Here is a 24,816-nt window from a genome sequence, read left to right on the forward strand (position 1 = left end):
TCAACTCGACCTCTCCTGCGCGCCTCTAGAGGTGCTATTCCCCGGAGCTAGGATGAAACGGGCCCCCAGTGTCCTAGGAAAGGTTATGTCAAACTGGGGCCCTGTGATGAACAGCTTCCTTCTGGTGCTATACCTGTAGTTGCACCACGTAGAATGCAAAAAAGGGCAGTTAGATTGTCCAATCAAAGAAATCTAGTTCACATCCCTTGCAAGAAGGTTTTGACCAGTCCCAATGAAACTAAGCTCAAACTTGCTGCACTCAATGTCAGATCTTTATGCAACAAATCATTTTTAATCAATAATCTTATCTTTTCTTTTAATCTTGATTTTATGTTATTAACTGAAACATGGCTTGACAAAAACACAGGAAACATAGTTCTAGTCGAATCAACTCCCCCCAACTACAAACATGAATCGGAAATACGAGAAAATAAAAAGGGTGGAGGCGTTTCTGCACTGTTTAGAGATAATATTGCAACCCGCAGACTATCATTTGGTGTGTTTTCATCATTTGAGTATGTGTCCTTTAAGATTGAGCTAAAACAAACTCCTCCCTTACTCTGCATAGTTATGTACAAACCTCCTCAGCACAGCCAAAGTTTTATTGATGATTTCACTGAAATGCTCTCAGTTGTGTGCACAGACTTTGATGGTCTAGTCATTACAGGTGATTTTAATGTTCATGTTGATAATGTCAATGACAGAAATGCAAAAGAGCTCAATGCTGTCCTTGAAACCTTTGGTCTAATTCAGCATGTGAGTTGCCCCACCCACAGCAGAGGGCACACTCTGGACCTGCTCATCACAAGGGGGGTTATTATTTACAATGTCAGTGTGGTTGATGTCGCCCTCTCTGATCATTTCTGCGTATTCTTTGACCTGTCTGTTGCTCCCAAACCACCGCCTGGCCCTGCAGTTGTCCAGGGGAGACAAATAAATGAGAGCACTAGGGCACAGTTTGTAGAAATGATAAATCCTGAAAACGTCTCTGGTGCCAATGTTGATGAAATGCTGAATTCTGTTACTTCTAGCATCTTGAATGTTCTGGATGCCATTGCCCCTATGAAAGTTAAATTGAGAAAACATAGACAGAAAGCTCCCTGGAGGAATGATGATCTAGTCAGGGCACACAAACAACAGTGCCGCAGAGCCGAGCCAAAGTGGCGCAAGTCAAAACTCGAGGTTCATTATGGAATATATAAGGCAAGGCAAGTTTATTTGTATAGCACAATTCGTACACAAAGTAATTCAAGGTGCTTCACAAAACAGAAAAATGCATTAAAATCACAATAAATCATAGAAATAATCAACATAAAATTTACTTAAAAAAAAAAAAAGATTTAAAAAGAAAGGAAGGAAAGAAAGGTGCAGATAGGACCTTTCAGTCATATACACGGCTAAACAGAAATGTTTTAAGTCTAGATTTGAACATGAACACAGAAGAGGCCTGTCTTACGCCTTCAGGGAGGCTGTTCCAGATTTTAGCTGCAGAATATTGAAACGCTGATTCCCCTTGTTTAGTTCTGACTCTGGGAATCAACAGGAGGCAGGTCCCTGAGGTCCTCAGAGTACGAGATGGTTCATATGGCACTAACATGTCAGAGATGTACTTTGGTGCTCGGCCATGGAGAGACTTGTACACAAGCAGAGCTGCTTTGAAGTCTATTCTTTGAGGTACAGGGAGCCAGTGCAAAGACCTGAGCACAGGACTAATGTGATCATACTTCCTGGTTTTGGTCAGGACTCGAGCAGCAGCATTCTGGATGTACTGAAGCTGTTTTACAGCTCGTTTGGAGAGGCCGGTGAGCAGGCCGTTACAGTAGTCTAACCTACTGGAGACAAATGCATGAATAAGTATCTCCAGGTCTCGCTTTGAGATTATGTTTTTGATTTTGGCAATGTTTTTCAGGTGGTAAAATGCCGCTGATGTTACTGACTTGATATGGCTGTTAAAGTTCAGGTCAGAGTCCATGATTACCCCTAGATTTCTGACTTGATTTGAGGGTTTAAGAGACAGAGAATGAAGGTAGCTGCTGACAATTTCTCTTTGTTTCTGTGGGCCAAAAACAATAACTTCGGTCTTGTCTGAGTTTAGCTGGAGAAAGTTGTTCTGCATCCACGCGCTGATCTGTTGGAGGCAGTGGTTGAGAGAATCCACCGGCCCATATTCACCTGTTGTCAGTGACACATAGATCTGAGTATCATCTGCATAGTTGTGATAAGATATGTTATTACTGCGTATTAACTGCCCTAGTGGCAGCATGTAGAGGTTGAACAGAAGGGGTCCCAGGATCGATCCCTGGGGCACACCACAATTCAAGCCCATGTAGTCTGAGACACAACTCCCAATTTCAACAAAATATTTCCTGTCTTCTAGATAAGACTTGAGCCAACTTAGGGCAGATCCAGAGATGCCAACCCAGTCTTGGAGTCTGTGCAAAAGGATCCCATGATCAACAGTATCAAAGGCAGCGCTCAGGTCTAGCAGGATTAAGACAGAGACTTTGCCATCATCAGTGTTCAGGCGGATGTCGTTGGTTACCTTGATAAGAGCAGTTTCTGTGCTATGATGGGGTCTAAAACCTGACTGGAAAACATCAAACGAATTTTTTAATAAGAGAAAGTCAGTGAGCTGTTGGTAGACAACTTTTTCAAGGACTTTTCCTAAAAATGGCAGATTAGAGATAGGTCTGTAATTATTCAGTACAGTGGGATCAAGACCGTTTTTCTTCAGGAGAGGTTTAATGACTGCAGTTTTTAATGCCTCTGGAAATATTCCAGATTGAAGAGACATGTTAACTATTTGAGTAATTGATGGCAACACACTGTTCAAGACAGACTTTAGAAATCTAGTGGGTAACACATCAAGGCAGCATGTAGACGAGCTCAGACGGGTGATGGTCTCTTGGACAGTTTGGTCAGTGACAGGTACAAAGTGAGTCAGCTTAGAGTGAGTAGGTGGCCGTTCGATAGTTATATGTGTTGTGGAGTTGATGGCTTTTTTAATGCCCTGAACCTTGTCATTGAAAAATACAGCAAACTCATTACATTTAGGTGTACAAACCAATTCTATTGGTAGCTGGGTTGGAGGGTTAGTTAATCTGTTAACTGTTGTGAACAGGACACGAGAGTTGCTGCTGCAACTTCCAATGATTTCAGAGAAGTACCTTTCCCTTGTTCTGCATAAGATCTGGTTATAAGCGTACAACTCCGCCTTATATATTCCATAATGAACCTGGAGTTTTGACTTGCGCCACTTGCGCTCGGCTCTGCGGCACTGTTGTTTCTGTGCCCTGACTAGATCATCATTCCTCCAGGGAGCTTTCGGTCTATGTTTTCTCAATTGAACTTTCATAGGGGCAATGGCATCCAGAACATTCAAGATGCTAGAAGTAACAGAATTCAGCATTTCATCAACATTGGCACCAGAGATGTTTTCAGGGTTTATCATTTCTACAAACTGTGCCCTAGTGCTCTCATTTATTTGTCTCCTTTGGACAACTGCAGGGCCAGGCGGTGGTTTGGGAGCAACAGACAGGTCAAAGAATACACAGAAATGATCAGAGAGGGCGACATCAACCACACTGACATTGTAAATAGTAACCCCCGTTGTGATGAGCAGGTCCAGAGTGTGCCCTCTGCTGTGGGTGGGGCAACTCACATGCTGAATTAGACTAAAGGTTTCAAGGACAGCATTGAGCTCTTTTGCATTTCTGTCATTGACATTATCAACATGAACATTAAAATCACCTGTAATGACTAGACCATCAAAGTCTGTGCACACAACTGAGAGCATTTCAGTGAAATCATCAATGAAACTTTGGCTGTGCTGAGGAGGTTTGTACATGACTATGCAGAGTAAGGGAGGAGTTTGTTTTAACTCAATCTTAAAGGACACATACTCAAATGATGAAAACACACCAAATGATAGTCTGACTAGACTAGACTAGAACTATGTTTCCTGTGTTTTTGTCAAGCCATGTTTCAGTTAAAAACATAAAATCAAGATTAAAAGAAGAGATAAGATTATTGATTAAAAATGATTTGTTGCATAAAGATCTGACATTGAGTGCAGCAAGTTTGAGATTAGTTTCCTTGGGACTGGTCAAAACCTTCTTGCAAGGGATGTGAACTAGATTTCTTTGATTGGACAGTCTAACTGCCCTTATTTGCATTCTACGTGGTGCAACTACAGGTATAGCACCAGAAGGAAGCTGTTCATCACAGGGCCCCAGTTTGACATAACCTTTCCTAGGACACTGGGGGCCCGTTTCATCCTAGCTCCGGGGAATAGTACGTCTATAGGCGCGCAGGAGAGGTTGAGTTGAGGGTAGTTTGGGTGATGGACCGGGAGGAGTGGGAGCTGGACGGGATTTGGGTGAACGACGGAGGGGGCGTGTTGGAGGGGGTTTGGATGAAGGCCGTGTTGGAGGGACTTTGGGTGAAGGATGAGGAGGGGGCGCTGGAGGGGTAGGAGAGCTCCTGTGTGGTGTGAGGCTCACAGGTGTTAGGGGAGCCATCTTAATTCCTGACTTAATGAGGCTATCAAAATGGCTAGGTAGGGCCATGGGGGAAAGTGGGGGGGACGAAAAGGAAAGTGAGTCTTCACTGGGAGTAGATGTAGCAGGGGGCGCCCACAGCTGGTCAGATGGTGGAATTTCTGGAGCCAAATCTGGTGGTTGTTGTTGTGGTTCTGCAGCTGGGTCCTTAGCTGGCGGTAGTTGTTGTGGTGCTGGTGCAGGTGAGTCCTTAGATGGAGATGGTTGCTGTAATGCTGGTGGAGCTGAGTCCTTAGGTGGAGGTGGTTGTGGTGCTGGTGCTGCCGGATCCAAGTCATTGACCGGTGTTGGTGGAGGTAGTTGTTGTTGCCGTTGTGCTGTGGTTCCTGGGACACTGGCTCGGTCCTTCCTTGCTGCCTTTTCAGGGCCTTGGCCTCTATGCCCCAGAGCGTGGAGGAGGTTCTTCACTAACTCTCTTGCTCCACCTCTGTTCAGGTGTGGGCCTCTTCCCATGAAAAGGTCCTTTCGCTTCCAGAATGTATTGAAGTTCTCAATGTAATGCAATCCTCTGGAAGCACACTCTCTGGAGAGCCAATTGTTCAGCTGAAACAGACGGCTGAACTTGAGTGACACCCCATCGATGTTAGGAAGAGGTCCGCTGATGAATGCTTCAACCTCTACTTTGTCAATCTCTTCAAATAACTTGATGAAGTCTTTTTTCAAACGTTCGGACTGTTCTTTTCTGATATCGACAGCACCTACATGGATGATTATTCGTTTAACTCCTTGGTACAAGACTTTAGATAAGAGTCCTGTAATCACTGGAACAGTAGAACTTGGGCAACATAAAGTTTGCATTCTTCTGTGGCTGACTCCACTGATAGCGCCATCTCCAAGCAGCAGCGTATCTCTGACCTTGACGTTTGGCACAGATTTTCTTTCTGCCTGTGCTTTGTTTCCAACATTATGACTCCTTCTCTGTGGTCCAATTTCACTGTGTTCTTCAATATCACATTGTGTTAGGGGTAAAAATCTGTTTGTGAGCTTTATTTCGGATGTTCTGTCATCTTTACGCTTTGGCTTAACACAGAGTTCCTCCGCACAAAGTTTTGGAAAGGACACAACATCACTCAGGTCTATGTCACTGTTATTCTTCTCGTTTGTGGTAAGAGCAGGCTTCTTACCACCCGATGTTACTGGAAGGGTCTTGTGAAGTCCATTTTCAGTTTCCAAAGTAAATATCCGTGTTTGTAGCTCTTTTATTTCTTGTTGGTAGATCCGACAGCGTTCACAGTGGGAGTTTGTTTTTCTTCCTCTTCCGGACATGTCGCTGGCTTGTCAAAAATATTGATTTGTATAGGTAGAAGTCACAAAAAAGGATGACCAGTCTGATATTCCAGGATGTGTGGAAGAAGTAAAATGATTAAAAATGATTAATTAAATGATTAAAAAGCAAATAAAGCAGGAAGCAGCAGGAGCAGGGAAAAAAGCGTCTGCACTCTTTTGCAGGGGGAGTGTATGTCCTGTGTAAGGCGGAGTTGTATGCTTACAACCAGATCTTATGCAGAACAAGGGAAAGGTACTTCTCTGAAATAATTAGAAGTTGCAGCAGCAACTCTCGTATCCTGTTCACAACAGTTAACAGATTAACTAACCCTCCAACCCAGCTACCAATAGAACTGGTTTGTACACCCAAATGTAATGAGTTTGCTGTATTTTTCAGTGACAAGGTTCAGGGCATTAAAAAAGCCATCAACTCCACAACACATATAACTATCCAACGGCCACCTACTCACTCTAAACTGACTCACTTTGTACCTGTCACTGACCAAATTGTCCAAGAGACCATCACCCGTCTGAGCTCGTCTACATGCTGCCTTGATGTGTTACCCACTAGATTTCTAAAGTCTGTCTTGAACAGTGTGTTGCCATCAATTACTCAAATAGTTAACATGTCTCTTCAATCTGGAATATTTCCAGAGGCCTTAAAAACTGCAGTCATTAAACCCCTCCTGAAAAAGAGCGGTCTTGATCCCACTGTACTGAATAATTACAGACCTATCTCTAATCTGCCATTTTTAGGAAAAGTCCTTGAAAAAGTTGTCTACCAACAGCTCACTGACTTTCTCTTATTAAACAATTCGTTTGATGTTTTCCAGTCAGGTTTTAGACCCCATCATAGCACAGAAACTGCTCTTATCAAGGTAACCAATGACATCCGCCTGAACACTGATGATGGAAAAGTCTCTGTCTTAATCCTGCTAGACCTGAGCGCTGCCTTTGATACTGTTGATCATGGGATCCTTTTGCACAGACTCCAAGACTGGGTTGGCATCTCTGGATCTGCCCTAAGTTGGCTCAAGTCTTATCTGGAAGACAGGAAATATTTTGTTGAAATTGGGAGTTGTGTCTCAGACTACATGGGCTTGAATTGTGGTGTGCCCCAGGGATCGATCCTGGGACCCCTTCTGTTCAACCTCTACATGCTGCCACTAGGGCAGTTAATACGCAGTAATAACATTTCTTATCACAACTATGCAGATGATACTCAGATCTATGTGTCACTGACAACAGGTGAATATGGGCCGGTGGATTCACTCAGCCACTGCCTCCAACAGATCAGCGCGTGGATGCAGAACAACTTTCTCCAGCTAAACTCAGACAAGACCGAAGTTATTGTTTTTGGCCCACAGAAACAAAGAGAAATTGTCAGCAGCTACCTTCATTCTCTGTCTCTTAAACCCTCAAATCAAGTCAGAAATCTAGGGGTAATCATGGACTCTGACCTGAACTTTAACAGCCATATCAAGTCAGTAACATCAGCGGCATTTTACCACCTGAAAAACATTGCCAAAATCAAAAACATAATCTCAAAGCGAGACCTGGAGATACTTATTCATGCATTTGTCTCCAGTAGGTTAGACTACTGTAACGGCCTGCTCACCGGCCTCTCCAAACGAGCTGTAAAACAGCTTCAGTACATCCAGAATGCTGCTGCTCGAGTCCTGACCAAAACCAGGAAGTATGATCACATTAGTCCTGTGCTCAGGTCTTTGCACTGGCTCCCTGTACCTCAAAGAATAGACTTCAAAGCAGCTCTGCTTGTGTACAAGTCTCTCCATGGCCGCGCACCAAAGTACATCTCTGACATGTTAGTGCCATATGAACCATCTCGTACTCTGAGGACCTCAGGGACCGGCCTCCTGTTGATTCCCAGAGTCAGAACTAAACAAGGGGAATCAGCGTTTCAATATTCTGCAGCTAAAATCTGGAACAGCCTCCCTGAAGGCGTAAGACAGGCCTCTTCTGTGTTCATGTTCAAATCTAGACTTAAAACATTTCTGTTTAGCCGTGTATATGACTGAAAGGTCCTATCTGCACTTTTCTTTCCTTCCTTTCTTTTTAAACCTTTTTTTTTTCTTTTCTTTTCTTTTAAAGTAAATTTTATGTTGATTATTTCTATGATGTATTGTGATTTTAATGCATTTTTCTGTTTTGTGAAGCACCTTGAATTACTTTGTGTACGAATTGTGCTATACAAATAAACTTGCCTTGCCTTGCCTAGAAAACTATAATTATGAAATTTCACTTTAACTTTAACTCACTTTAGCTTAACAAAAATAACATCTATTATGCATTTTCCATATTTCTGACTGTTTTCACTCTAACTGTGGTTCGAACTCGGTACCAAAGGATTTCGTCACCTTGGACAGCGTAACACAAGCTACAATTTAATTGGCTGTCTGTGTTGCAGCAGCTACAATTTGATTGGCTGTTCCATGTTACAGGTATATACGGCTGGCCCGCGCGTTCCACTGAGCTATCTACTACAATCACACCTTGCCATCATATATTGATAGAAGTATTTTCCCTGTAAATAACGTTCAAAGTGAATTATCTTATTAGGAGAAACTGAGTTGAAAAGATCCTGAGCCAATGTACTTTTTTTACCAGGAGCCATGGTAAAGTGCAATGAACTGACGCAGATTCCAATACAGGGGAAGCAATAGAACTTGTCGGGAAAGGTTCTGGATTCATTTGTATTATATACAGGGAACAGCGCGCCCAACTGTTCAAACACAAGTGACATCTGAACCGTGGTTTGACCCAACAATGCATTTGGCGCTTCCTACGTCATCATCCACGTGATCTGCGCTTGTTGACACACGCCACCAAACATTGTGCCGAACCACTCTGCTTCATGAAGGTGAAACACGCGCCGGAGTGTCCGTGTCAAACGGACAATACGTTATTTTACTTTTTCAATACTGTTGCAGAATATATGCATTTTATATACAACAACACCACATTTTATTCAAAAGTTCTTTAACCCTTGTACTATCCTATGACCCCACCCTTACATTGACGTGTTCTCCCTACCATGACAAAGGTGGATAAAGGTGGAAAGATTTCATGTAATCCATGGACACCAGTGAAGATCACAAATAATTGAAGAAAAAAGGTTCAGAGCACTGTCTAGTGGGTCTAGATGACCCAACTTCCAACGGTAAAATGCCTAGAATAGCACAAGGGTCAAAAAAAATCTCAAGGATACTGTACAAAAACGCAACAATCAATAAAATCCAAAATATACATTCAAAGTTCAATCAAAACAACTGACAGAAGAATAAACAGTGAACTCAGTAAAAAGCCAAAATATAACAGATTAGTGTAGAGTTTGGATTTGAAGGATGACAGAGAGACAAAGTTAAGGAAGTCATGAGGGAGACAATTCCAGAGTTTTAGAGCCAAGCACGAGAAGGCTTCTACTCTCTGTGGTAACAAGCCGAGCCGGGGGACGGAGAGCAGAACAGAAGAAAAGAAGGTCAATGAAGAGAACGAGAGGGAGATGTGGAGAAGGTTGGAGAGATAAGGCGGAGCCAGGTGAGGGAGGGCCTTAAAGGTGGAAAGGAAGAATTTGAATTTGATTCTAGAGGCTAATGGAAGCCAATGCAGCTGCTAGAGACTGGTGTTGATATGACTTAAGGACGAGGTTCTGGAGATGATGCAGGCAGCTGAGATCTGGACCAGTTGGAGTTTAATGAGAGTTTTTAGAGAGAGACTAGAGAGTAGTGCATTACAGTAATCAAGACATGAAATGACCAGACTGTAAACTAGAATAGAAGCAGAATGGACAGTGAGGGAGGGACAAAGATAATTAATATTACTTAAGTGGAAATAGAAGGACTAAACAATGTTATTGATTTGAGATTAAAACACTACTGACATTTTGAAGATGACACCTAAACTCTCAACCTGTGGGGAGAGGGAGACTAAAGATGAGTCAATGAAAAGAGTAAAACTTGGATCTCTGGAGAGAGTGGAATAAGAAGTAGTTCAGTTTCATCACTATGGAGCTTAAAAAGGTTTTTGTTTTAACCAGTTTTTGCTTTCAGACAGACAGGAAGAGAGAGATGTGCGGAACAGAAGAGTCAGGTTTACTAGACAGATAGAGTTGAGTCTCATCCAGTGAATATTGATATTAAGTTTGTGGAAAATCAGTGGCCGACTGTGCATTACACACCTTGGTTTCAGTAATCCTGTGTCTGAATCACTCAACCACTTAACCATTTCTATGCCTCTAAAAAAACTGTGTAAGCAAATTAGAAACAAAAATCTCATTATGTAACGACAACCAGCACAAAAGATTGAAAATAACCACATAAATTTGAAAAATGTTATTTATTTCACTCATCAAAAAATGGGATTTGAAGACAAAATACATCCTCAAACAGTTCGATTACCTTGTCATGTAGATTATCAGGCTTCAGTTCCCTCAAGAAGTCTTTTTCTATTTCATTAAGTCAGTGCTGAGAGCTGAGTCTGTCCAGTTGTTTCTGAGTAGGTTTGAATTCACTTTAGAGCAGAAAATTTCCGCTGGGCAGACTCAGTTCATAGCTGCTAACTCCAGGCCCTGGTGCTCCAGCTCCTGCCAGAGGGCCTCAGCTCCACTTGCCATGAGTGTTTCCTTCATTTAATGCTTTCCCCTCCAAGTGGGGCAAAATAACTACTTAACTAAGAACATAACTAAGTAATAATCTACTCCATATCCAAAAAAAAAATAAAAAAAAAATAAGGGGTTTCTGTTAACAAACCCAAAGGTATTTGTAGAAATTAAAGTCTTTTTTACTTCACAACAAATACAAAATCGATCTACAAATGTGTGAAATTCACAAAAAAAAAGTCTTTGCAATAAAGTCCTTGACATTTAAAAAGCTTGACATCAAAATGCTTCTTTCAAAAAGGTCGTTGGACCAAAAGACCTTGAGACCGGATCTCACACTGTTAGCTGTGAATGCTGGGAGATAAAACAGTCAAAGTCTAGATCACACGATCATGTGATGCTGCTAAAACCTCATTTACACAAAACCACATTTCTACTTTTTAAGAAACATAAATGTAAAAATGTACTTAATTTCAGAATTCACTTCAATCTCATTTATTTTTGTTGAAAATGTAGATTTAGAAGCTTGTTGTTCAAAGCTGTGAACAAATATGAGGAAGAAGAAAAAAAACCTGAAGTGACTTGAAGGAGGAAATACTAACCACAGGAAATTGATGTATTTCTCTCCAGACTGTGGGTTGTTGTTGACTTCAGCCTCTGACAGAAAACACTGAGAGAAGAAGAGACAGAGAAGAGCAGAGGAGAGAACAATGTTTGACTTCACATCACTTCACTTCCCTCTGTTTCTGACATGGATGCTCACATTTACAGGTAAGAAACATGACAGAGATTCAAACATGACCTTTCTGAAAGCATGGAACATGACTTGTTGTGTTCTTAATGCTAATGACAGCAGGCTGCTAACCACATTGACTTCAGTGTATTCTTTAAACATGCATGTTAAATGTCTAAGATGTTCATCAAAAGGATCAACACAACATGTTTGTGTTTCTCTCTTTCTCTAAACTGTAGACGCTCAAACATTTGAACAGAAGACTGTCAGAGTTGGAGAAGAAGTCACTTTGAAATGTGAAAATGCAAATGATTTCAGTGATGGATGTTCCAGAATCACCTGGCTGTACAGTAATTCAGGACAAACATTTACCCTGTTTGAACTCGGGAAGATTCACAAAGATGTTGGATCTAAATCAGACAGACTGAGTCTTACAGAGAAATGTTCTCTGGTGATAAAGAAGATCACAGATGAAGATGCTGGAAGATACACCTGCAGACAGTTAAGCACATCAGGAAAACAGGAAACAGATTTTCAGGTTGGACTGAACGTTAAGAGTAAGTTTTGATTTTTATATTTCAAGCTTTAAGTTTGTGAATATGAGACTGAAACACATCAACTGATATGCAGATAAATATGAAGACTTCTATTGTTCGATATTTTCTAGTTTATGCATCTAAATATAAAATTATTGACAAATATAAACAGATGCTGTGTGAGAAAGTTATTATTTTTCCAATAGAAAATTATTTTTTTATAGATTTTCTCACAAACATCAGATGACACTTGTTTCATCAAACTTCTGCTTTCATTAAAGAACATTGGAATAATGCTCAACATAAAGAGGTTTTTTATTCAGAGCAATTGACTTTACCAGTTGCAAAAGTCTCATAAAAGAGTCTTGAGCTGTCTGAGTTTCTGTGATGAACTGAAAGAATCACATGACTGAAAAGAAATATGTCAATAAGTGAAACTGCAAATATTGAAACATGAATAAGCGGGTAAACACTGTACTCAGAAATGTGTGAATGGATCAAAATACCATTTGAGATTTTTATAGTTGGGAATGAACAATATAAGACACTTAAAAATTCAAAACCCTTTAAATGGATTTTCCAAAATTTTGATGTATCATAATTTGGTTGAACTAAACGTTATAAAGAGTAAGTTTTTAATTTTTAAGTTTGTGAATATGAGCCTGAAACATACAGTAACTAATATGCAGACATGAAGACTTCTACCTGTGACAGACTGGTGACCTGTCTAGGGTGTCCCCTGCCTTCGCCCACAAGTAGGGATAGGCTCCAGCAGCGCTGTGACCCTGAAAGGGATAAAACGGAAGAAGATGAATGAACGAATGAACGAACGAATGAACGAATGAATGAATGAATGAATGAATGAATGAATGAATGAATTAAGACTTCTATTGTTTGTTGAATTTTTCTAGAATAAAAACAATCTAATTATAAAAATATTTAGATGTTTAAACGTTAGATGTTTTATAGTTTGACAAATATAAACAGATAATGTGTGAGAAACAGTTGTTATGTTTCCAATAGAAAATGACACATTTTTATAGATTCTCTCACATATATCAGATGACACTTGTTTCATCAAACTTCTGCTTTGTCGTTTTTCAGAAAATGATGTCAGATCAACTAGAAAAACACTTAAACCAACATCCAAACCATCTTCTGCATCAACATCTGCAGCTGAATCCACAACAACCACAGAATCAGTTCTGTCTACATCCAAACTATCAGCTGCAACAGATCATCTCTCTAAAAAAGGTATGTGGTCGATGTCATCGTCTATCGTGATGATTCTATCGTCTCGTCTGAAGATGAAGTCACCAAACAAACATGAAGGTTGTCAGAAATAACCCAGTGAGAATGTTTTAGAGCTGAGGGTTCAACTCTCACATGTCAATCAAAAGACTAAGTCTCTGTTTTTTCTCAAACTTCCAGTGAAAGATAAATTGACTCTTTACATAGAAATAATGAAATAGTTACTTGTTTATTAACAGGACACCACTAGTTACTTTATGAGGAGTTTGTCTCATCTGCAAAATTCAACACTTCTGAAACCATCAGAGAATAAATGTGATGCTTAAACACAGAAAAGGTTCAGAATTGAACCAACACCTAATCACTCAGTATTTAGCTGCTCTTCCTCCTGAGGTTTTTACATCTGCTTGAAGAACTCTTTCCACCACCAGAAAAAAAATTAAACTGGAGGTTAGCAGCGCTTCACCCATCCCAACTGAAGTCCTTTAGAGGTGCAGAAGCCAAGAGTTTAAATGAAATATTCAGCAGACATTTTCACCCAAAGGAACCAACAAAAAAGGGATAAAACAGACAAAAACAGGTCAGTTGCTGTGCTGAAAGACTCAGCTAAAGAAGTTTTTCTTTAATTCAAGTGGGGATGTTGGATAGACAGAAACATGAGCTGACACAGTCATGTCCCATTTTATTGAGAAAATGTTCTGAATGGTTTGATTCTCCTTGAAGGTGTTTGGTGGAGGATCATCTATGTTCCTGTGGGTTTAGCAGCACTCTCAGTCATCACTGCATCAGTCTGCATATGGACCAGAACACAAGGTGACAACACAAACACATGAAACTGTTACAGACACAGACTATGACTGATTCTGACTTTTTCCATGAAACATGAGCTGAGTTCATATTCTGTCCTTATAAAGTAGAACCAAGAGTCAGAGTGATCAGTTCTGTGTTTCTCACAGGAGCAGAATGATGAATTGAAGACCTGCCTGCTTCTCCTTGACTCCATTGATGAACACATTTTTAATTTTATCTTCATCTTTTATCATCAAATAATGGAACACCAGCTTTAGATCATGACAGAAATAATTTCCGAGGTGAAAATGTTTAAAAGTCTTTTTTCAGACTTTATTCAAAATGAGTGGGAAAATTTTTGTATCTCATTGTTTTAAATATTTACTAAAGCCTAAGGTTTTTTTTAACTCCACATGAAATAAGTCTTTAGTCGTAAATCTGGGACTCACCTAAAAACAAGATAAATTATCATCTCAATCTGTAGAAAGTTACAATAGTTTAAACAAATAGTAAAGAATGTGGATTCTTTTTCTAAGTCTTCAATCCGTATGACTTCATTTCCCACTTTAGTGCTTCTTAATACTTTAAAGAATCATCTTTTCTGCATCTTTTGTTAACTTTTTCTATGCTGTTTATATTAACCTGAAGCTTTCCACTGATTTTTTTGTTATTTCAAATAGAAGTAAGAATTGGTTTCTCAAAATTAATGTTAGCATATTTTATACACCTCCAGAAAAACAATCTTGCTCTATTTATTCAATTTTATTTTCGAAATTGTAGGAAAGCCTTAATAAGAGTTGTTCTGTCTCCCCCAATTTTGCATGTTTTTTATTTTATTTTTACTATGGGTTTAATTGTTATTTTTTTCTTGTTTTGGGCAATAAGATTTAACAATTCACCGTACAGATATAAATTATGCATCTTACGCTGCCATCTAGTGGCCACATGCGGTATGGAAAGGTGGGAAGCTTGTTTTGGAGAGGACAAGCACGTTCTGCATGTGGCGGGGTGATGCGCATGCGTTGAAAGTAAAGATGTTTAGCTGTCTTTAAGATCAGGTACAATATTTAATTATTTCAGTATCTCAGAGGTAAAAGTATAAAAATATGTTCAGTTTTCATTTCAATGTGGGGATGATGTTCCTTAATTTGGTTTTTATGCTGTTTTGGTCATGTTCTGATTTGCCCTGTCTGTGACAACAGATCCATGTTGTTCATACACAGCTGGTCCTCATTTAGCTAATCACCCTCAGTGTATATAAGTGTCTGGTTTTCAGTTCATTAGTGTCCGTTCACTTGCTCTTTTTCTTTGTCACCTATTTGGTTCGCACCCTCATTTTGTAATATTTCAGTTTATTAAACGTTTGATTTCCTGTCACCAAGCTGGGTCTCCTGCATTTTGGTTCCTCCACCACCAGTTCCTGACACCCAAACCCCTACAGATTGAAAAAGTTCAAAAAGTGGGGCTGTTTTTCAGCATGACTTCATATCATTGAAGGAATAATGACTGGAGAAAAGTATGGAGACATTCTTGATCAGAATCTGCTGTCATCTGCCAGGCTGCTGAAGATGAAAAGAGGGTGGATCTTTCAGCAAGACAACGATCCCAAGCACACAGCCAAGGTAACACTCAACTGCTTGAAGAAAAAGAAAAGAAAGCTGCTAGAATGGCCCAGTCAATCACCAGACTTGAATCCAATTGAAAATCTTTGGAAAGAACTGAAGATCCGGGTTCACAGAAGAGACGCCCGGAACCTTGAAGATTTGAAGGCAGTTTGTGTGGATGAATGGGCCAAAATCACACCTGAGCAATGTATTCCACTGGTTTCTCCATACAGGAGGCGTCTTGAGGCTGTAATCACCAACAAAGGTTTTTGCACTAAGAAGCCCCATGAAGCTTTTATAGGGGTTCATGTAATTGTGCCAGAAAAAGGATTCAACCATTCAGGGCTTTGAAACCACACAGAACAGCTGCATCTGGTGGCAGAGTGGGTGTATACCATGCTTCAACTAAGCTTGCAACACTTCAATGTGAAAATGATAATGAAAACATGTAAAACAAAACAATGTTGGTAATGACGATAAAAAAATCTACGTAAAACACTAGTTTTAAGTTTTCTGTGAGAAGTGCTTGACACAGCAAAACACACATCACATGAAGGAAATAAATGCAAAGCAAAATTTAAAAAATTGTTAAAAACTGGTCTTGAACACAGGATCTCTGGATGCAGCCGCGCGGGAGCCCGAAAATGGTTAAGCTTAACTCTTAACTTTTCCCATTCATTTTCTATGGTAGTTGCAGCTGGGTAGCTTGGTTGGTAAGGTGAAAAGCTGCCACACAGGAGGGGAATGAACAATGGTAATGGGGCAATTACCATATCAATTGCTAGCAATTAACATCACCCAGTGAGGGTCCCTGGGCAAGACCCTTAAGGCTGCTGCTCACTGCTCCTCCAAAGGATGGGTCAAATGCAGAGAACAAATTTTGCACACCTAGGTGTGTGACAGATTGGTGTGAGTGTGACACTTGGACTTTTTTTCTTTTTTCTAGTTCTTAACACTACGGATGTAAGATATTTTTTCACCACTAGTGAGATTTTAGGGGCGCTGTTTCCACATCCTCTTAGTATTGAGGATTTTACAGGAAGAGCGTACAGGAAGAGAAAACAACAACAATCTTGCGGCCAGATTTGATCAGATCGCTGTTAAAACACAAGAGCACAAGCTAAAGTCTGATGCATAATAAAAAAATTAACAGGACAAATGTTGCACCAAGAAAAATGATAACTGCCGTGAAGCAAGTCAAAGTTTTATCAACACAGGAGGATAATTCGCAGTGCAATACCATACCTATGAGACCGCAGCAAACATGCAGAAAAGATAATCACAATAGATGCAAAACCAAAAACAAAAAAATTCGAACATTAAAGAAAACTGTGATGCATCACTCGGTCAGATATGGCACACATTAAAAATAGTGTCCAATCAAAAATGAGGGGAAGTGACTATTAACAAAGAAATGACAAACAAAATAGAAAAGAAGTAGTGCGCTCCTTGAAAACACAAAACCAAAAAAACTCAAACAGGACAGCAGGGCACAGTACTCCAACACTATGGGTGTAACGACACCCTCAGGTGCCTCCCATTACATCTCTCCCCCTCAAAGTGCATCGTCGACGACGATGTAGTTTCCACCGAGACCTTATGTTACATAGGCAATTTTTGTGGGTTGGAATGTTGGCCTGCTGTTTTTCGGGTTGACCTCCTGGGCTCACAAACTAGAGAGATGTCAGTTTCTTCTGTGAGCTCCTGACCTTGAGGAGGTTGCATCTGAGGTGGTACCTCATCATCATGTACATTCAATGGGTCATCCAATTGAAGCTCAACACCATTATTAACACCAGCTTCCTCCTGTGCATGCTCCAGAGCCTTTACCAAAACATCCTCAGCCAACTTCCTCTCAGGGATACTCCGTAACTCTGTCCTGTGTACCCATCTCAGGGGGCCATCCTGACCTGCAGGGGCGACAGAATACACAGCCCCTTATGGAGATGGTGGACAAAGAATATGATAGGGAGGTGGGTCCCAAAGATCTTGAATTTTATTCCTTCCCCTAGCTCCATGATTCCTAGTGTACACGAAATCACCCTCCTCAAAATCTGGGGCCAGACACTGATCCTGCATTTTCAGGTCTCTTTGTGCCCTGATGTTTTCTATCCTACGCCGCACCGCTTCGTAGGCCACAGCTAAAGAGCTCTGGTGCACCTCAAGCCATTCGTCCATAGAGAGATTGTGTTCTGCTTCAATTCTCACCAAAAAAATCTACTGGTAACCTCAGGTCTCTGCCAAACATCAGAAAAATGAGGTCATACCAGTTGATTGATGGACAGTCGTATTGTTGGCGAATGTAACTTGAGAAAGGTGCCGAGGCCATCTACGTTTCTGCTCAGGTGGTAATGTTCGTAAGAGGTCATGCAGTGTGCGGTTAAAGCGTTCACATTGACCATTCCATTAGGGATGGTAAGGAGTTTTGCGGCTTTTGTCAACCTGATACAGTTTGCAAAGCTGGTGTACTAGATTACTTTGAAAATTCTGCCCCTGTCCGAATGAATAAGGGCTGGGGGACCAAACAGTTGAAACCAATGTTTCACTAGTGCCTCTGCAACAGTGCTAGCTCATTGATCTTTTGTAGGGACCGTTTGTGTATATTTTGAAAACACATCTGTCATCACCAAAACATTCTCCCTGCCATCAGTAGCCGGATCCAACACAGTAAAATCTATTGCCAGAATTTCATGAGGTTGAGAGGCTGACCCCATATAAGTCTTTACTTTTGGCTGTAACGCTTTCGACAGCACGCACCTGTCACAGCTCCTGCCCCACTTATCCACATCTGAATACATGTTCGGCCAATAATAACTCAACCGAATTACCTGCAAAGTCCGTTCGGTGCCCTCATGGCCATGCTTATCATGCAGTGAGTGAAGAATGGATTCCTGTAAAGACTGAGGCAGCACAAACTGATTAGCGTCTCCCTGTCCATCTGAACTGTAAATACAGCTGTAAAGCACCGACGCGTGCTCCCGGAGACGCTTCCACTGCCTTATCAATTCCCAGACTGGTTTACTTAACCAGTCTGGGATTTTACCGATGTGGCATTTTACCGCTTTCCCAGTATTTCGTAACCTTTGTGCCATCCTAGGCACTTTGACATGGGGAGTTAGGTCATCTAGACCCACTAGACAGTACACTGAACCTTTTTTCTTCAATGATTTGTGATCTTCACTGGTGTCCATGGATAACATGAAATCTTTCCACCTTCATCCACCTTTGAAAAACTGATATAAGACTACATGTTAGTCTTAGATCAGTCCTTTCTTTACTCTAAGCACTTTTAAATGTGTCTGTTCAAATAGAATCATATTCATATGTTTACGTTTTTTTTTCTTTCCGGTTCACTGAGTAAAGGTCTAGCTGCTGCTGCTGCCACCGCCAGGATCACCTTTTCCTTTCTTCTGTTTGCTGGTTGGCCACGTTCTGTACTAATGCAGGTGTTTTGTGTGATTGCTTTTGTGATTCTTAAGGTATTCATTGTTTGTTGTCAGGGGTAAATACAGAATTATTTTATTTGCATGGGTTTGGTATGAAAATGATTGAAAGAAGCCAGTCCTAAAGAAGCAGAATTACAAAAAAGTACACGTCTTAACACGTCAGAATAAAGTGGCTACACATGGATTATTACATCATAATGGTACCTTTCCTGGTCAATCAAAAGATAAAAAAATTAAGCTAATTATTCATTCATTGCTTTTCATATCACACCTGTTATATTGAGCAAGTTTTTTTACATGGTTTTGAGTGTTTTGCACAATTACTAACAAAGAACTGTAAATTATTTGGTCATTAGTAATAATAATAACAATAATACTGATATGGTGCCTCTGTCAGACTTCTTCCCCTCTCCTCTCCACTTGGCTCCTGATTCATCCCAGCTGCAACCACTTACCTCATTGCCTCACCTGCCTTCATAAGGAGCTCCAGGATCATCATTCTTCGCCAGTCCATTACCCCTGATGGTGCATATTTGGTCTCCAAGTCTAGTTCTTTGTTCTCTCGCTATGCCAAGCCTGCACCTAATATCTCTCTCTACTCACCCCCAGGAATCCATAGCCACAAGTGGTCGCCTGAATCAGCCTCAGCCCGGAACCCTCATTCTGCCTACTCTGGACACACCTCGAGCCTCTGCCATTCCTCCTGTTCCCCGGATCTCCACCGAAGACGACGACGCCTCCCAAGACCTGCGGAGGAATCCACCATTGACGCCACCGTAGTCTGCCCCTCGTGTTGTGGACACCATAAATCCTGCTCACGCTCTCTTACTTACCTGTCCATTAAATCCATTTACCTGGCACGCTCGTCCTCCTCTCTGTTTCTTCCGGGTTCCAGCGTCTGGGTTAGCTATGACAGAGCGGACTGGCCATAATCCCGACCCAGCTGACCCGGAAGACCTTCGGCAGACAGTCTCCCAGCAAGGGATTTTTCTGGAACTCCTCTCCAGTGCCATCACTCGGATCACGACCGTTCAAGAGGATTTGATTTCATGTGTAAAAGGCACCACACAAACCATCACAAAACTAACTGAACTCCATGCTAATTCCGCTCCAGGCCTAACATCTTCCGGCAACACCGCTGCTTCCGCTACCTGTCCGTGCGCCGCTCCTGAAAACATCCGACTACAACCGGAACCATTCTTCGGGGACGTGAAAGCCTGCAGAGGATTTTTACTGCAGTACCTGCTGATATGTCAACAAGCCCCCAGATACTATCTAACGGACCACAGTAAGATAACTCTCATAGTTAATTCTCTAAGAAATAAAGCTCTCCAGTGGGCTCAAGCCTTTCTCTTTGTCAATCCTACTCACCTTATTTATGAACGTTTCCTCAGCGAGTTCTGCCTTATATTTGACCAACCTCGAAAACAGGAAGAGGCGACCCGGCGGCTACTCGCTCTCAAACAGCGGAACCGACCCGTTTGCGACCATCTCGTCAATTTTCGCATCGTAGCGGTCGAAGCTGGCTGGCCCGATTTAGCTCTGAAAGGTATTTTTTACCAATCGCTGAACGAGCAGATAAAAGACCATCTCTGTCAACAACCTGAAGCTCGCTTGTTCGAGGAGCTAGTTTCTGCGGCGCTCAGGTCGGACATCAGACTACGAGAGTGTAAAAAAAAATGAAGCCATACACCCCCAAGTCCCACAGCTAAGCCACTCCACACTCCAACCGTCAGTCAGAGCATGCATACCTAGATTCCCGTTCCCACTAAATCTCCGGATGAACCCATGCAGATCTGCCACTCAAGACTGTCCGAAGAGGAGCGTCGCAAAAGACGCGAAGCCGGAGCATGTTTTCTACTGTGGAACAAAAGGTCATTTGGTTTCTGCTTGCCCACAGCGTTTTACACTCCCCAAGCCCCTCGCTAGACGACAGGTCGTGAGGTGAGTTAGTCACCAAGGATTCTGGTAAAGAATTTCTGTTTTTACCTGTCAAGTTATGCTACGACCTCGGTATTGCGTAAATCTGGAGGAAGAGAATTCCATAGCTGGGGGGCGGAGCGACTGAAAGCTGTGCCCCCCATGGTGGCAAGACTGGCAGGTGGGACATGGAATTGGAGAGAGGAAGTGGAGCGGAGAGATCGGGCGGGAATGGAAATGTAGAACCCCCCCATCCCCACGGCTGAAGAATGATCCTTACTCACCAAAAACCCTTCTGAAACATTTCTGATGCTTTGTAAAACATTCATTAAAGAACATTGGAATATTGCTCAACATAAAGAGGTTTTTCTTTTCAAAGGGAAAGGGATAAAATGGAAGAAGATGAACAAAAGAACGAATGAATGAAGACTTCTATTGTTTGTTGATTCTATTGTTTGTTGAATTTTTTTCTAGAATAAAAAAAATCCAAATATTTGTTTGAGTTTCTTTTGTATTGGTTTTTGCTTTCCGTTTTGGTCTCTGTCATGTTTGAGTTCTGTTTCCTGTTTTATTTTGAAAGGTTTCCTGTCTTGTGATGTTCTTGAGTTTTATCATGTTCACCTGTGTCTTGTCATTCCTGTTTGTATTTAAATCTTGTCTCTGCCTTCCTCTTGTGCTGGTCTATTAACGTCACTAACGTCTCTTCCCTGGCTGTCTAGTCCATGTCTGTCTCCTGCCATGTTTTCAAGTTTTGCCCACAGTGACTTTTGTTTTGTTTTACCCTGCTCTGCAGCGCCTCTTGTTAATTAAATCCCTTGCTCTGAAACCGTGTGCCTCCCGTATCTGCATTTTGGGGTCCTTTATGCTCCCCAGCCCTCCCTATATGACAATATTTAGATGTTTGAACGTTAGATGTTTTATAGTTTGACAAATATAAACAGAAGCTGTATGAGAAACAGTTTTCATGTTTCCAATAGAAAATGACACATTTATATAGATGTTCTCACATACATCAGATGACATTTGCTTAATCAACCATCTGCTTTCTCCTCTTTCAGAAAATGATGTCAGATCAACTAGAAAAACACTTAAACCAACATCCAACACGTCAGAATAAAGTGGCTACACATGGATTATTACATCAAAATGGTACCTTTCCTGGTCAATCAAAAGATAAAAAAATGAAACTAATTATTCATTTATTGATTTACATACCACGCCTGTTCTACTGAGCAAGTTTTCTTACATGGTTTTAAGGGGTTTTGCACAATTACTAACAAAGAACTGTAAATAATTTGGGCATTAGTAATAATAATAAAAATAATACATTTTATTTCAAGTGCCTTTCAGGTCACCCAAGGTCGCTGTACAAGGTTAAAAATAAGAAAAACAGAAGAAAACATCAATAAGAAATTAGCAGAGTAAAACATGAATAAACATAAAGACATAAAAACAGGATAGAAAAACAGACAAGTGAAATTGTGTTGACTGAATGGATTAACTGTATGATTCTTTGAAGAGATGAGTCTTGAGTTTGGATTTGAACAGTGGCAGCGCATCAGTATTGCATAGATCTGGAGGAAGAGAATTCCATAGCTGGGGGGAAAGCGACTGAAAGCTCTGCCCCCCATGGTGGCAAGACGGGCAGGTGGGACATGTAGTTGGAGAGAGGAAGAGGAGTGGAGAGACCAGGAGGGAATGGAATAGTGAAGAAGATCAGAAATGTAGAGTGTAGCCAGGTTATGGAGTGCTTTGAAGGTTATGAGGAGAATCTTGAAACTAATTCTTTGTTTTAAGGCCAAGCCAGTTTAAGTTTTGGAAAATTGATGTGATGTGGTGGGATAATAGGGTCCTGGTTATGATGCAGGCTGCAGAATTTTAGAAAAGCTGCAGTTTCTTGAGAGATTTATTGGGCAAACCAAACTGGAGGGAATAACAGTAATCGATTCAAGAAGTGACAAGACTATGAGCAAGTACAGCAGTTGTATGAGGAGTGAGAGAAGGGCGGAGATGGGACACATTGAGGAGATGAAAGTAAGCAGAACGGGTGATGTTATTAATATGAGATAGTGAGCTAGAAAGTGAGCTGTTGAGGATGAGACCCAGACTCTTTACCTGAGAGGAGGGAAGTACGTATAGGTCGTTGATAGAGATTGAGAAGCTATTGGATTTGGAAATAGTAGATGAAGTGCCTACAAGTTTTGGAACTGTTGAGAGGGAAATTTCTGTTTATCTGAATCCAGACCAGCCTGAGAGGTCCAGCTGTCCTGCTGCTACACATGCAGGTGAGTGTTGAGGATCATTTGTCAGCTTTCCTCTGCTGCAGCGTCCTGTCTGTTTCTGACTGTCTTTTTTCACCAGTTTCATCTGCTCCAGTGAAGACTCCTCTACCACCAGAGTTGCTCGCTTTGGAACCGTCTCAAAGTAGAACGGTGCCATCTTTAAGAAGAGTGCAGGATAAAACCTACTGTCAGTGCGATAACTGTTGAGAAAAATGCTAAGTACTAAATTCATTTGGACTTTGAGATAATATTTTATTTAACAACAACTTGTGTTATTTTTGTAGCTGTCGTTGGAAGAACCTCTGCTCAGTCTGCAGATTCCAATACAGGGGAAGCAATAGAACTTGTCGGGAAAGGTTCGGGATTCATTTGTATTATATACAGGGAACAGCGTGCCCAACTGTTCAAACACAAGTGACATCTGAACCGTGGTTTGACCCAACAATGCATATGGCGTTTCATACGTTATCAACCACGTGATTTCTATGCCTCTAAAAAAACTGTATTATCAAATTAGAAACAAATCTCATTATGTAACGACAGCCAGCACAAAAGATTGAAAATTACCACATACATTTGAAAAATGTTATTTATTTCACTCATCAAAAAATGGGATTTGAAGACAAAATCCATTGTTAAACAGTTTGATTACCTTGTCATGTAGATTATCAGGCTTCAGTTCCCTCAAGAAGTCTTTTTCTATTTCATTAAGTCAGTGCTGACAGCCGAGTCTGTCCAGTTGTTTCTGAGTAGGTTTGAATTCACTTTAGAGCAGAAAATTTCCGCTGGGCAGACTCAGTTCATAGCTGCCAACTCCAGGCCCTGGTGCTCCAGCTCCTGCCAGAGGGCCTCAGCTCCACTTGCCATGAGTGTTTCCTTCATTTAATGCTTTCCCCTCCAAGTGGGGCAAAATAACTACTTAACTAAGTAACATAACTAAGTAATAATCTACTTCATGTCCAAAAAAAATAAATAAATAAAAAGGGTTTCTGTTAACAAACCCAAAGTTATTTATAGAATTTAAAGTATTTTTTACTTCACATCAACAAATACAAAATCGATCTACAAATGTGTGAAATTTACAAAAACCAAAAGTCTTTGCAATAAAGTCCTTGATATGTAAAAAGCTTGAAATCATAATGCTTCTTTCAAAAAAGGACCAAAAGACCTTGTGACCGGATCTCCCACAGTTAGCTATGAATGCTGGAAGATAAAACAGTCCAAGTCTAGATCACACGATCATGTGATGCTGCTGAAACCTCATTTACACAAAACCACATTTCTACTTTTTCAGAGACACAAATGTACTTAGATTCAGAATTTACTTCAGTCTCATTTATGTTTGTTGAAAATGTAGATTTAGAAGCTTGTTGTTTAAAGCTCTGAACAAATACGAGGAAGAAAGAAAAAAACCTGAAGTGACTTGATGGAGGAAATACTAACCACAGGAAATTGATGTATTTGTGTCCAGAGTGTGGGTTGTTGTTGACTTCAGCCTCTGACAGAAAACACTGAGAGAAGAAGAGACAGAGAAGAGCAGAGGAGAGAACAATGTTTGACTTCACATCACTTCACTTCCCTCTGTTTCTGACATGGATGCTCACATTTACAGGTAAGAAACATGACAGAGATTCAAACATGACCTTTCTGAAAGCATGGAACATGACTTGTTGTGTTCTTAATGCTAATGACAGCAGGCTGCTAACCACATTGACTTCAGTGTATTCTTTAAACATGCATGTTAAATGTCTAAGATGTTCATGAAAAGGATCAACACAACATGTTTGTGTTTCTCTCTTTCTCTAAACTGTA

The 24,816-nt window shown here is 40.9% G+C and overlaps 3 protein-coding genes across 14 annotated transcripts in view; 2 read left to right on the forward strand and 1 right to left on the reverse strand.

The window, feature by feature from the left end:
- The window catches only part of LOC110013731, a 29,505-nt gene extending 8,602 nt beyond the window's left edge, over window positions 1–20,903 (reverse strand). For 6 of the 10 annotated variants that reach the window (XM_023956966.1, XM_023956968.1, XM_023956965.1 and 3 more), the window contains exons 1-4: window positions 19,636–20,130; window positions 19,406–19,549; window positions 12,418–12,497; window positions 11,046–11,113 (exon numbers count right to left, since the gene is read on the reverse strand). In XM_023956966.1, coding sequence (XP_023812734.1) covers window positions 11,046–11,113; window positions 12,418–12,497; window positions 19,406–19,549; window positions 19,636–19,815 — 472 coding nt within the window. In that variant the 5' untranslated portion in view covers window positions 19,816–20,130. Of the gene's footprint in view, window positions 1–11,045; window positions 11,114–11,548; window positions 11,669–12,417; window positions 12,498–19,405; window positions 19,550–19,635; window positions 20,131–20,791 lie in introns of those variants that run through there. The other 4 variants (XR_002873549.1, XR_002873548.1, XR_002873547.1 and 1 more) reach the window with 2 other exon arrangements.
- Window positions 11,068–24,796, forward strand: LOC105358041. 3 transcript variants are annotated; one of them, XM_023956959.1, is made up of 5 exons: window positions 11,068–11,214; window positions 11,416–11,733; window positions 12,817–12,966; window positions 13,687–13,776; window positions 24,476–24,796. In XM_023956959.1, the coding sequence occupies exons 1-5, from the start codon at window positions 11,154–11,156 to the stop codon at window positions 24,517–24,519; spliced, it is 663 nt and encodes a 220-aa protein (XP_023812727.1). In that variant the 5' UTR covers window positions 11,068–11,153; the 3' UTR covers window positions 24,520–24,796. The 3 variants fall into 3 exon arrangements, with proteins under 3 accessions (XP_023812727.1, XP_023812728.1, XP_020556205.1); XM_020700546.2 differs by lacking the exon at window positions 24,476–24,796 and adding an exon at window positions 13,920–14,842 and having other exon boundaries at window positions 11,069–11,214; XM_023956960.1 differs by lacking the exon at window positions 24,476–24,796 and having other exon boundaries at window positions 13,687–13,826.
- Window positions 24,556–24,816, forward strand: part of LOC111947624 — a 36,340-nt gene continuing 36,079 nt past the window's right edge. The window contains exon 1 of the mRNA XM_023956250.1: window positions 24,556–24,616. Within this exon, the coding sequence (XP_023812018.1) occupies window positions 24,556–24,616 (61 nt within the window). The remainder of the gene's footprint in view (window positions 24,617–24,816) is intronic.

This window comes from Oryzias latipes, chromosome 7 (assembly GCF_002234675.1).
Source record: "Oryzias latipes chromosome 7, ASM223467v1".
Classification (NCBI taxonomy): domain Eukaryota; kingdom Metazoa; phylum Chordata; class Actinopteri; order Beloniformes; family Adrianichthyidae; genus Oryzias; species Oryzias latipes.